Consider the following 12,781-nt stretch of genomic DNA (forward strand, 5'->3'; position numbering starts at 1 on the left):
CTATTAAAGGGCTTCCTATGTTATCTATATTTTTCTTGTATCTACAAAATTGTTTATAGGTTATCACTCCCACTAAAATATAAACTTCCTGAGGATAAAGTCTTTTTGCCTTTCTTTGTGTATCCATCACTTACAATAATATTTGGCACATAATAAGCTTATAATAAATGCTTTTTGACTTGACTAAGTGTTGCTTTTAATGTCTGATTTTATTTTTAAAAAACAAAAACAAAACAGTAATTGTGAAATAGTGTCTATGTGAGCATTGAAGCATCCACGTGGTCAAAGAAGTGAGCACACAAGTTAGCTGAGCACCATGGTACACTAAACCTTGATACAACCACAATAAGAAAAAATTCAGGTATACACTACAAGGAGTCTTATGATGAAGTAAATGAATCTTTTATAGCTGCTGCTATAGGAACCAACTTAAGTATTTTTAGAGACTAGTTGAATAGACTTTAAGCTTCGGTAACATTAATCAGTGCTTGATTTTCAAATGAAAACTTGAATTGCCTCCTGCTGCAATCTGACACTACAAAAATATCTTCTGTATTTAATTAAATTAATTGGTCTAAAATTCTGCTAGTAAGTGATATAGCATAATAATAACAACAGCAATAATAGACATTTAGACAGCAATTTAAATTTACAAATGCCTTTACCTATCTTCTCTAACTTAATTTTCACTACAACCCAGTGAGGTAGATACTGAAGATATTAATCATTCAGTTTTAGAGATTGGATAACTAAAATTCAATTAAAGTGACTTGTCCATGATTGTATAGCTAGTGTCAGAGGTAGGATTTAAATGTAAGTCTCTGCTGAAAAAAAAAAAAATCCAATACTTTTTTCTAGGAATTAAACGAAAGAATGAAAAAACAATCCTTTTTTTTCTTTAAATTTAAAATTCTTCATAATCATATCATAAGCATGATTAGGACCATGTCTTATCTGAGTCTTGTTATTTATGCCCTATCTACTATAGCAGGAGATTCCACAAACATCATATTACTCCCACACTGGTCTCTCTATAAGGTCAGGGTTAAAGCCCTTGAAAAGATTCCTGAAGTAAGAAGAGAGAGTTCTGTGGCAGATAACACAGTCCAACCTTGATGTCCTTTTACTAATAAAATCTAGAGATCCTTCTCCTGCTTCTTTTTCTAATATCCCTCAACATCTGCTTTCTACTGATAGTTCCATTAGACCTTGATTCCAAACCAAGGTGAATTTGTGTCCATGACAGAAGGAACAGCTGTGTTTGCTGAAGCACGAAGTGATCTTAGATTAATCAAGAAATGCTAGGCAGAAAGATAGGTTCTATATGCACCAAAATATTGCTTGTAATACTTTTTGAAGTAAGAATTAGAACAAAAATACTAAACAAATTATAAGAAATGAGTGTTATAAAATGTTTTTTTCTTCAGGGAGAAATGTGTATGAACTCTATAGATGAACATAGGAAGACTTACACTAACTGATGTAAAGTGAAGCAAGGAGGACCAGGAAAACAATACACACAATGACAACAACAATCTAAATTACCCCTCCCAATTCAAAACTGAATGCTTTTGACTAAATCTGAACATAAAGAAAAAGAGAGAGAAAGGAGAAGGCTGTAGCCTCTCCTTTTTGTGAGGAAATAGAAGACTAATGTCCTAATCGTCACAAAAAGGGAGAAAATGAAGTCTGTAAGCAGTAAACTTCCCTTGTATTCCTGACAAAAAAAAATTTTAATTATTAAATAAATGATTGGTGGATGTAATGTTCTCTGTTGGATTTTCGTGGAGGTCTCTGGAGGTCTTGGGAGCATCCTTCCTTTCAGTTCACAATAATCACCACAAGTGCAACCAGGTGTTAAAGTCCAAATCCTTTATTGTCTCCTTCAAAGTCTTGTCTCTTTTCCTAGGGCCCAGTTAGCTTTCTTTGAGGCCTATCTCTCTCTTTGGTTCTGAGAGCTTGAGTTCCTGCCTTCTTCTCTGCCCTTTGGATCTCTCAAAATCCAAAGGTTTGTGCTTCAGCCTCCAGCCACCACAAAGACAGAAGATGGAATAAATCTGTCTCAGACTCCAAGAGCTTCTAGTCTGCTTGTCTTTTTTTGGCTCTATGAGCTTCTAGCTTATATGATCTACACTGAGTATAAACCAATCATTATATCATTAGGAAACCATTTTTTGTTGTAGGATTAAATCAATGCTAAACTAGATTTGTCTCCTCAATTCCACTTCGTTTCCATTCAATTTCACAAGCATTAAGCATCTATTTGTAGAGCAGGGGCAGCTAGGTGGACAGTAAAGTGGGCCTGGAGTTAGAAAAATTGAAGTTCAAATCTATAACTGAGAGACTTGCTAGTTGTGTGACCCTGGGCATGTAACAATTTTGCCTCAGTTTCTTCCTTTGTAAAATCAAATGGAGAAGCAAATGCCTAATCACTCCAGGCTCTGGCAAGAAAACCCCAAATGGATCATGAACGAGGACATGACAACGGAATGATAAATTTGTAGAGCAAATTGGTTACTCATGACTCAAAGATGAATCAGACATGACTTCTTTCAGGGTGGTTGTAGTCTAATAGGGAGAAAAGGGATATGAATACAAATCCCTTTAAAACTTTCTACTAACATTAGTATAATACAAATATATATTTCTAGAGATAGATAAGTACATAGAAAAAATTCAAAGAGTGCATGAAAGATTAAACAAGATGGGTATCACTTTCAAGTAGAAAGAATGAGGGAAAGCTTTATGGGGAGTTAGCAACTGAATTGTATCTTTAAGATTGGAAAAGATTTCAATAGGTAGAGTTAAAAAGAATTAATTCAAGGCACAAAGGATGCTCTAAGAAAAGAGATAGGAATGGACTGGATCTAATAAAAAAAAGTGATAAGTAGGTCAGTTTGGTTAAAAGATAAAATTAAAATAAAAAGAGAAGTCTGTCTAAGATAAGATTGGGATGGTAGATTGGAGCACGATGTGAATGTCAAACTAAAGAGTTCAGGCTTAATTGATAAATGGTCAAAGGATATGAACAGAATTTTCAGATGATGAAATTGAAACTATTTCCACTCATATGAAAGTTTTCCAAATCACTATTGATCAGAGAAATGCAAATTAAGACAACTCTGAGATACCACTACACACCTGTCAGATTGGCTAAGATGACAGAAAAAAATAATGATGAATGTTGGAGGGGATACAGGAAAACTGGGACACTGATGCATTGTTGGTGGAGTTGTGAACGAATCCAACCATTCTGGAGAGCAATCTGGAATTATGCCCAAAAAGTTATCAAATTGTGCATACCCTTTGATCCAGCAGTGTTCCTACTGGGCTTATATCCCAAAGAAATACTAAAGAAGGGAAAGGGACCTGTATGTGCCAAAATGTTTGTGGCAGCCCTGTTTGTAGTGGCTAGAAACTGGAAAATGAATGCATGCCCATCAACTGGAGAATGATTGGGTAAATTGTGATATATGAATGTTATGGAATATTATTGTTCTGTAAGAAATGACCAGCAGGACGAATACAGAGAAGCTTGGAGAGGCTTACATGAACTGATGCTAAGTGAAATGAGCAGAACCAAGAGATCATTATATACTTCAACAAAGATACTGCATGAGGATGTATTCTGATGGAAGTGGATTTCTTTGACAAAGAGAAGATCTAACTCAGTTTCAATTGATCAATGATGGACAGAAGCAGCTACACCCAAAGAAAGAACACTGGGAAATGAATGCAAACTGTTTGCATGTTTGTTTTTTTCTTCCTGGATTATTTTTACCTTCTGAATCCAATTCTTCCTGTGCAACAAAAGAAATGTTCAGTTCTGCACACATATATTGTTTATAGGATATACTATGACATATTTAACATGTATAGGACTGCTTGCCATCTGGGGAGGGGGTGGAGGGAGGGAGGGGAAAAATCGGAATAGAAATGAGTGCAAGGGATAATGTTGTAAAAAAATTACCCTGGCATGGGTTCTGTCAATAAAAAGTTATAATTATTTTTTTTAAAATTGGGGGGAAAAAAGAGTTCAAGCTTTATGCTAAAAGCAGTAGAGAGTTATTAAAGATTTTTGAATAAAGAGTAACATGATTTGAGAAAAACCTTAGAAGTGGGATAGTTATATGTTTATATAACAATATTTACATATTTAAGGTGAAGGAAAAAACTGAGACAGAAGGATGTTAGGAGATTATTGCAGTAATCCCATCAGTAAAGTAAATGAATTGAACTAGGCTGGTAACAGCTTGAAAAAGATTAAGAGAGACTCAATAAGAATGAATAGGACACAGAATCAGTAGGGTTTGGCAACTGATTAGATACAGGTGTTGGAGAGAAGTCCTAGATGGTGCTCAAGTTTGAAACATTGAGGTTACTAAAAGATACTAATTAGCTCAAATTCTTCTTCTGTAAAATAGGGAATCGGGAATAGTGTCCTCCATCTGTTATACCATTCATCCCTCAATAGGATTCTATGAGGGAAAATGATATGCTAGATTAGATTGCAAACTCAAAGTAGAATTTTGCCTTATCACTTAACTTTAGAGTAGAATTGAATATAATTTAGATCAATCTTGGACTCCTCCCCCCCAAGAGTTATAGTTATTGAAATACCCCAAATAGTTATTGAAATACCCAAAGAATTTTAGTACAAGGGATTTTCATTCCTAAAGAAATAGATGGAATAGACTAGGAAGATAATGTTATAATGAGGCCTTCAATTCTTTAGCCTCAAAGGGGAAAATGTTCTCTGATAATGAGCAAGGCAACTTTGGACTTTCTCTGACTAACAAAACAGACCCACTTTTCCATTTCCATCTGTGAGGCTGACCTCCACTGCACAAACTGTGGGTTTGGGTTGTGAGGGGGGGGGGGGAATGGGAGGGGGAAAGTATGACGTCACACCCAGGACTATATAAAGTACTTCATTAGGCTCCTGCAGACAGTTTGAAAGCAGCTGGAGAAAACGAAATAGCATAGCCCTTAGTTACTGGGAAATTTTAAAATCTGCAATAAAGTCAATCCTCACAGAAAACCTGTTGAGTAAAATGCAATCTCAGCAGAAAAATCAATCCATTCGACCTTTCAAGCAACGGAAAAGCTTAGGTACATCTAAGAGGGAATCTTCTTAGTATAAGGGAGGTGGGGACCGCGGGGAAAGGATGAATACAGACCTGTTTGATTAATTCTTCGTGTACCATTTGCACTTTTGCAGCCACCAGAAAAGAGGAAGTTGCTGGATTCCGGGCAAAGTTCCCAAGCAAGATACCGGTAAGGAGGTCCCGGTTGCAGAAGGTGGGTGGGGTAATGATACCGCTGGGAGCCCAGAGCGATGGAGCAATGGAACAATCACGGGGCCCCGGGATGTACCCTCCCGCCAACTCCCACCTGAACTCAGTGCTTCTAGGCAAGGGATCGTGTCCAATTCCGCTCACAAGGGAGCAGCTGGCCTGCCTTCAATTTATGTTTAAACGTTTTAACAGGTAATAGTTGAACGCTATCAGAAGGAGAAATACCTTCCCGCGCTGGACAAAACCAAATTCCTCGTTCCCCAGGAGCTGACCATGACTCAGTTTCTAACCATCATTAGGTAGGTGGCAAAACTAAAGATACTGCTCTGTACTTACAGGAGGGGTGGGAGGAGTTGGGGAGAAGATCATTGTCGTGCTTCTCTTGGACGAGCTCTGAGAGGGGGAGTCTGTCTGTGATTCACCCTTTCTCTTCAGGATGGCCAGGAAATGTTGAACTTGTAGTTAACCTCCTGGAGAAACCTAACTTGGAGCGCTCCGGCAAAGCAAACCTAAAGCAAATACTACTTGAGTTCTCCTAATGTTACAGGTGCTTCTTAAAAAAAAAAAAAAAAAAAAAAAAATCACCTTTGTTCTCTCACCCCACCTTTTTTGGAATTTGTTCCAGAATTTAAAAGGAAGCTATCCAGAGCTAAGTGCAAAAAAAGCCTACTGTTTGAAATCATTCTGTATTAAAAATTCATTATTACTTACTGTACTCTTGTCTCCCTCCGTTTGTCTGGCTCCCTGTGTCTGTATGTCGCTCTGCTTTTTGTCTTTATGTGTTTTCTCTGTGTGTCTATATATCTCTTTGTGTGTCTGTTGGCATATGTCTGTGTCTATCCCTATGTCACTGTACCTCTCTGTGCTTCAGTGTGACTGTCCCTCTTGTGTCTCAAAACAAAAAGCAAAACAAAACAAACAACAACAACAAAAAAACCCTTAAAGTAGTAAGTAGTACCTGCTATCTCCATCTGTATCCCAAGGGGATTCTATTACACTCTTCCCAGCAAAAATAGAGTAAAAGGATCAAAAAAGAAAATTGACATCTTGAAACCAAGCATAAATTGATGGATTGTCAGAGGATCGTGGAGCTTTAGCTGGAATGGATTTGGAAGGCTATGTAGTTCAAATCTCACATTTTGCAGATGAGGAAATGGAAGCCCATGGAGGCTACTTGGCATCCCTACAATCAGGCACCGAATGATCAGTATTCTATTTGGAACTAGCTCCTCGGACTTGAAAGATAGTACCTAGAGGGCAGCTAGGTGGCTCACAGTGGATAGAGCACCAGCCCTGAAGTCAGGAGGACTTGAGTTCAAATCTGTCCTCAGACACTTAACACTTCTTAGCTGTGTGCCCCTGGGCTAGTCACTTAACCTCAATTGCCTCGGGAAAAAAAAAAAAAGAAAGAAAGGAGGGGGGAAAGATAGTAACCTATGTTGCCTTGATTATTGATCAATAAGTAAATATTTATGAAGCACCTTCTATTTGTCAGGCATTGTGCTAAGCATGGATTCACTGAAAAGCATTCGGATCTAAAAATAAATGTCTGGGAGCTAAGTTTAAAGAAAAAGGAAACTGGGGACTTTCCTTGGGGAGTTTTATAACTTAAATAAGCTGTTTTCTCCCAACAACTAATTCAATGGTCATTGCTTAAACATCTGTTATGTTGGAGACACTCAACCAAGCAGCTGGTGCTAGAAGGATGAAACCATGATAGAGTGTGCCAAAGAGTTTACCATGCAGTAACAGTACCATGTGTACACATATAAGTGTAATATAATGCAGAATGTGATCATAGTTTCTCATACAATCCCTCTTCTTTGTGCTTTATAGATTGAAATGCTTGAGTGAGCCAACAGTGGTTAAATTCATTACAAAACAAGACTTTTAAAAATGTGAATGAACCATAGATGAGGTCAAGAAAATTGACAAGGGAGAAAAATTCCTCCTGTTATTTTGGAAGAAGGAGGCAGCAATGTTGTTAACAAGTTTTTGTTTTTCTTAGTATATTCTTTTATATTTTTCTCCATTCCTATCAAGGAAGTTACTGGGCTGAAGTTATTCCTATATGAATTGGGAAGAAGGAAAGGGTAAATGATTAGAATATTTTCTTTTGACACTAAGTCTCCCTCTCACCCAGACAAGAAGTACAATAACCAATCATTGATTGACACTATTGGTTGGTATTAAAACCTTGACCTGCCTTGTTTTTCTCACCTAAGTCAATCACTATTCCTTAGGCAGCCTGTTAACCTTCTGTCCTAAAAGTACTAGACCTGGAGTCAGGAAAACCTAAGTTGAATCCTGCCTCAGCTACTTACTAGATGTGTGTGACTGTGGATAAATCATTTTACCTCTTTCTAACTTTCTTTTCTTCATTTGTAAAATATAGGTGATAATAATGACACCTATCTTCCAGAATTGTTGTGATGCTCTAATGAGATAATATTTATAAAGTACTTCACGAATCTTAAAGTGGCATAAAAATGCTAGGTACAGAGGATACAGTGCTGGGCATGAATTCAAGAAGTCCTCATTTCAAATGCAGTCTGGACATTGAGTAGGAAAGACTTTGAAAAAGTTACAAATCTCCTATTTGCTCTTATTCAAATGTAAATTAACTCACAAAGTTGATGTGAGGATCAAATGAGGGGTTTTTTAAGAAGTTGGCACAGTGCCTGGCACATAGTAGGCACTGAATAAATTTTTATTCTCTTCCTCTTCCCTTCAGCCCTACTTCAGTTCAGAATTCTTGATTAATTGGCCTTAGGCTCTCTATAACAGGAATTACAGGTGTTTGTCACCATGCTGGGACAGAATTAGAATTTGTTATCACCAACTGGTGATTTGAACTGGCAGTGTTCAAATGTCAAAATGACTTCTCCCAAACGATGCTGGATTGTTTAACAGAAAAAAAAATGTTTGTGTTAAGTGTAGAGTTAAGGCTAGTTTGTAATAAACACTGTTGGCTCTTATGAGTTTACCCAGAGTGCCTAGTTTTCCCCCTTCCTTAAATATACTTAACCTATCAGTTCCCTTACAGCATCTCTACTGGATTTTGAGCAGAGACATTTAGGAGGGGACTAAATTATAATCGTTCTGCTTTAATAGTCTGTTTGATGATGGGACAGAGCTGAAATTTATTACTTAAAGTGAGGGCTTTTATGTTCAACAAAAATTGTTTAACATTTTTAAGTAGTCTATTATCTGTATCCTCTTTCTCAATTAACTAGAAAATTTTACCCAGTTAATAGTGGACATAAGAATGGGGATTGTACCTGTGATTTCACTGTGTAGGGAACTTCCTGTAAAGAAATGTCTTCTACCAATGCAGCTCTCCAAATGCTGAAACATAAGAGTTTTAGAAAGCTGCCTACCTACTAAAAGGTCATGGAACTTAGCCAGGATCACACAATCAGACGTAAAATTTTAACCACATTGTAGAGAGCCTTCTACTACTCATCTTATAGTGGCTATAGGCACTTTTCAAAAGAACTTTAATGAACACTTTAACAACCAAGTAAAGAGATAAGAAAGAAAGATGTGTATGTTAGTTTTGTGGAACTTTTTTTTTCTCCTTTGTTACAAAGTATGGATGATCTGCTAGGGAAGAAGTGGAGAAGGATATATTTGGGAATGAATATGATGTGTAAAGAAATTCAAATGTTTTTAAAGAACATTATGAAAAGGTCTCAGTTTGAAAATTAGAAACCTCCGGTTCTAGTCTCTGCTCTGCCATGAATTGGCTGTGTGACAGTAGGAAAGAAAGCAAAAAAAAACATTTTTTAAACATCTATTATATGCCAGGTACTGAGCTTTTCAGTGTATACATGTTATCTCATTTAATCTTCACAACAAGCCTAGGAGAGGTAGGTGCTATTATCATCCCCACTTTTTAGTTGAGCAAACTGAAGTAGACAGAAAGAAACAGATTTGACCCAGTATCACACAGCTAGTACACAACTTCTTAAACTTTTCCCAGTCGTGATCCTTTTTAGTCTGACAATTTTTTAAGCAACCCCAAATATGTAGGTATATAAAATAAATAAACAAATCAAACATTTATTGAAATAATTCATAATTTTGTGATCCCCACATTCTGCAATGAGACCCCATGTGGGATCTTAAAACCCAGTTTAATAAGCTGGGAATTAGGAAGTATCTGAGGCTGGATTTGAACATAGCCATGCCCAGGGCTCTATCCAAAAGGCCAACTAGATTCCTATTGTTAGATCATTTCCCAAATCTAGTTTTTTTCACTGGTGTTAGGAGGTGTTGATTTTTGTCCTACATACTTTAAAAGATTGTTCTGAGGGGTAGCTAGATGGCACAGTGGATAGAGTACAGGCCCTGAAGTCAGGAAGACCCGAGTTCAAATTCGACCTCAGACACTTAATATTTCAAAAAAAAAAAAAAAAAACTGTTCTTAGTCCCAAAGGAAATGCTAAATGTGAAAATTTCATTGAAAACATAAAATATAAATATGTGGTAATATTTTAAGAGACAGTTATATTGATATTCAAGTACTTGTTGAGTAGAATTAGTTTGAGTTATATCCATTGTTGAATAGAATTAGTTTGGGTTGTATCCTCAATGGACCAAGTAAAAGGAAACATAGGCTTTATTAATGTCCAATCCTTTTGAAAATGGCAGGGGAAGGAGGAGAAAGGGAGGAAAGAGACAGAATGTAGGGAAAGTGTGTACATAAAAATCTTGATATTTGGAAACAGAATACTTGGGTTCATGGCCATACTCTGGTCTTTATTGTGTGACCTTTACTTTTCTAGATCTCAGTTTCTTCTATAGTACAGTCAGTGCTTAACTTGAAGTCAAGAAGAGCTGGATTTGAGTCCATATTCTAACCAGGGAGAAGAAGCTTCAGCTTCCTCCTTGGTAAATTAGGTATCAAGATTGTATAGCAGAAAGGACAATGGAATTTTCATTAGGAAGACCCGAATTCAAATCAGTCTTAGATATTTAATTATGTAATCCTGGACAAATTAAATTTAAACTCTCTTAACCTTGGTTTCCTGTTTATAAAATGGGGATAATAGCATGTAACTTTCAGGTTTGTGAAGATCAGATGAGATTACATATGCAAAGTGCTTATAATCCTTGAAGTCTACTAAATGCTAGCTATTAGCATTAAAATAATAATAATAATAATAATATGTGTGCTTGGTGTTCAATCATTTTCACTTGTATCCTACTCTTTGTGACTCTATTTGGGGTTTTCTTGATAAAGCTGCTAGAGTGGTTTGCTATTTTCTTCAGCTCATTTTACATATGAGGAAACGGAGGCAAACAGGGTTAAGTGACTTGCTCAGGATCACACAGCTATTATGTGAGGTTACATTTGAACTCAGATCATTTTATTTACTGTGTCACCTATCTACCCCAATAATATCTATTTCACAGAATTATTGTGAAATCAAACCAGAACATCACCAATAGTCCACAAGTATCAAGAGCATATAAATGTGTTTGTTTTTTAAACCAGATCTTTGATTTCATTGCTGTAGGAAATTCCTTATAAAGGAAACTTTTTCTCCCAAGACAGATAAGACCTACATATGATGTATTCCTTGTCTCAAGGTCACTCAACTAGAAATTTAAATTTGAAACCCAGGTCTTTAAAACAATGTAGTCTGCTCTCTGTCTACCACACTAGGCTGACTTCTTTGGTTCTTAATTATTTTTATCTATAAAATGAGGAAATGGAACTAAATAATCTCTAAGACCCAGCCAGTACTAAATGATTTTATGAGAAAATGTTTCTGGTGTTCCACAGAAGACTCAGAATTTAATAATACCAACCTTAGAACTTAGATAAGAGTGCTGGGCTTGGAGTGCAGAAGATATGAGTTCAAATCCAGCTTCAGACACTAGCTGTACACATAAGTGTGTCATCCATAATCACTGTTTGCCTGTTTTCTCAACTGTAAAATGAGATGATAATAATAAGTACTTACCTCCCAGGATTATTGTGAGGATGAAATAAGATATTTATAAAGCACTTAGCATAGTGCCTGTCACATATTAGGTGCTTAATAAATTCATATTTCCGTCTTTATTCTCATGCTAACCCTCTCCTCCCTTCCTATTTTAGGAGTCGCATGGTTCTGACAGCCACTGAAGCTTTTTACCTCCTGGTGAACAACAAGAGTTTAACAAGTATGAGTGTGACTATGGCAGAGATTTACAGGGATTACAAGGATGAAGATGGTTTTGTATATATAACATATGCCTCCCAGGAGATGTTTGGCTGCCCATTGCTCATGACCAATCCTGAGCTACAGCATAGCTTTGGCCCAGGGTCCTTCAAACACCTTCAGCCCACATCTGGTTAGGAGGTAATTGTCCTTTAAATAATTCAGCAAACTCTGACAAGTGGAATTGGTTTTCTCCAGTGAAAAACAGGATGGGCTACAGTAAACTGAATAGAACCAATGAACAAAATCCAGGCATTTGCCTGCTTTTGGTCATTGAAAGTATAAAGCCCTTAGAAAACATTCAGAATGGGAGTGGGTTACTTTATATAGTGCCTTCATATAATCAATCTTATTGAAGAAAAGAAGACTGAAAGTTGAAATTATGTTTAAATGTCAAACACTTCTACCGAGTCCCAGAGTAAGGAAAAACTTCAATGGAGGCATCATCTGTCTTGTGTCCCACTTTGAGAAAAGACTATACTTAATCTTCTGAGTCTGTAAAGAATCACTATTCTACAAGTTATCTCTGCTTGGTTCAAAAAAAAAAAAAAAGTCCCATATAGCTCGGGAAATCCTGTTTAAAACATATCTGCAAAATCTGCCTTTATTAAAATTTCTGCTGCTTTGTATTGGTCCCCAGGTAGTCCCAAATCCATAACTATTCAACTTTCAAAACAATTTTTTAAAAAATCCTCTAAATACCAAATCTGTTCTACTTCTGTGTAATCCTTGACTACAGCTTTAAATACTAGTTTGCCTCCTCTCATCAGTATCTCCAAAACATTCACTTTAGTTTCAATTGAATTGTCGAATCAGCACTTATAATGTCTTTATCTCTTGAAACATCCCTATAACTTTAAATGTCTTGCTTGAATTGTTTGAAAATTTTCCAAATAAATCACTTTGGTAATGTTAGCAGGACAAGCCCCAGTACATTTTTTTTTTTTTTTTTTTTTTTTTTTTTTTTTTTTTTTGGTTTTGGAGTTGGGAGAAGGAAGAGGACAAGGTTGACAGTGGCTGCGATGTTATTTGTTGATTGTTTCAGGAAAGGACATTATTTTTTGAGAGTGAGTTTCCTGTAGACTATCCATCATTGGACAATTGAGAGATTTCTGATGAGTCCATCCATTATAACATTAAATTAATACTACAATTTCCAAATGTAAATATACCTTGGCCACATTTTAAGGCTCTTTTAATGCTATTTTTTCTACCCCAGATTTGTCTTACATTGTTTTGTTCTTACTCACAGAATCTCCATGTTAAAAG

The 12,781-nt window shown here is 36.3% G+C and overlaps 1 protein-coding gene across 1 annotated transcript; it reads left to right on the top strand.

Moving 5' to 3' along the window:
• Positions 1–4,948: 4,948 nt before the first annotated feature.
• On the top strand, positions 4,949–12,427 carry MAP1LC3C (microtubule associated protein 1 light chain 3 gamma). The gene is made up of 4 exons (XM_051993503.1): positions 4,949–5,112; positions 5,222–5,277; positions 5,490–5,596; positions 11,410–12,427. Exons 1-4 carry the CDS (start codon positions 5,055–5,057, stop codon positions 11,648–11,650), a joined length of 462 nt encoding a protein of 153 aa, XP_051849463.1. The 5' UTR covers positions 4,949–5,054; the 3' UTR covers positions 11,651–12,427.
• The last annotated feature ends 354 nt before the right edge of the window (positions 12,428–12,781 follow it).

This window comes from Antechinus flavipes, chromosome 4, assembly GCF_016432865.1.
Source record: "Antechinus flavipes isolate AdamAnt ecotype Samford, QLD, Australia chromosome 4, AdamAnt_v2, whole genome shotgun sequence".
NCBI classification, from domain to species: Eukaryota; Metazoa; Chordata; class Mammalia; order Dasyuromorphia; family Dasyuridae; genus Antechinus; species Antechinus flavipes.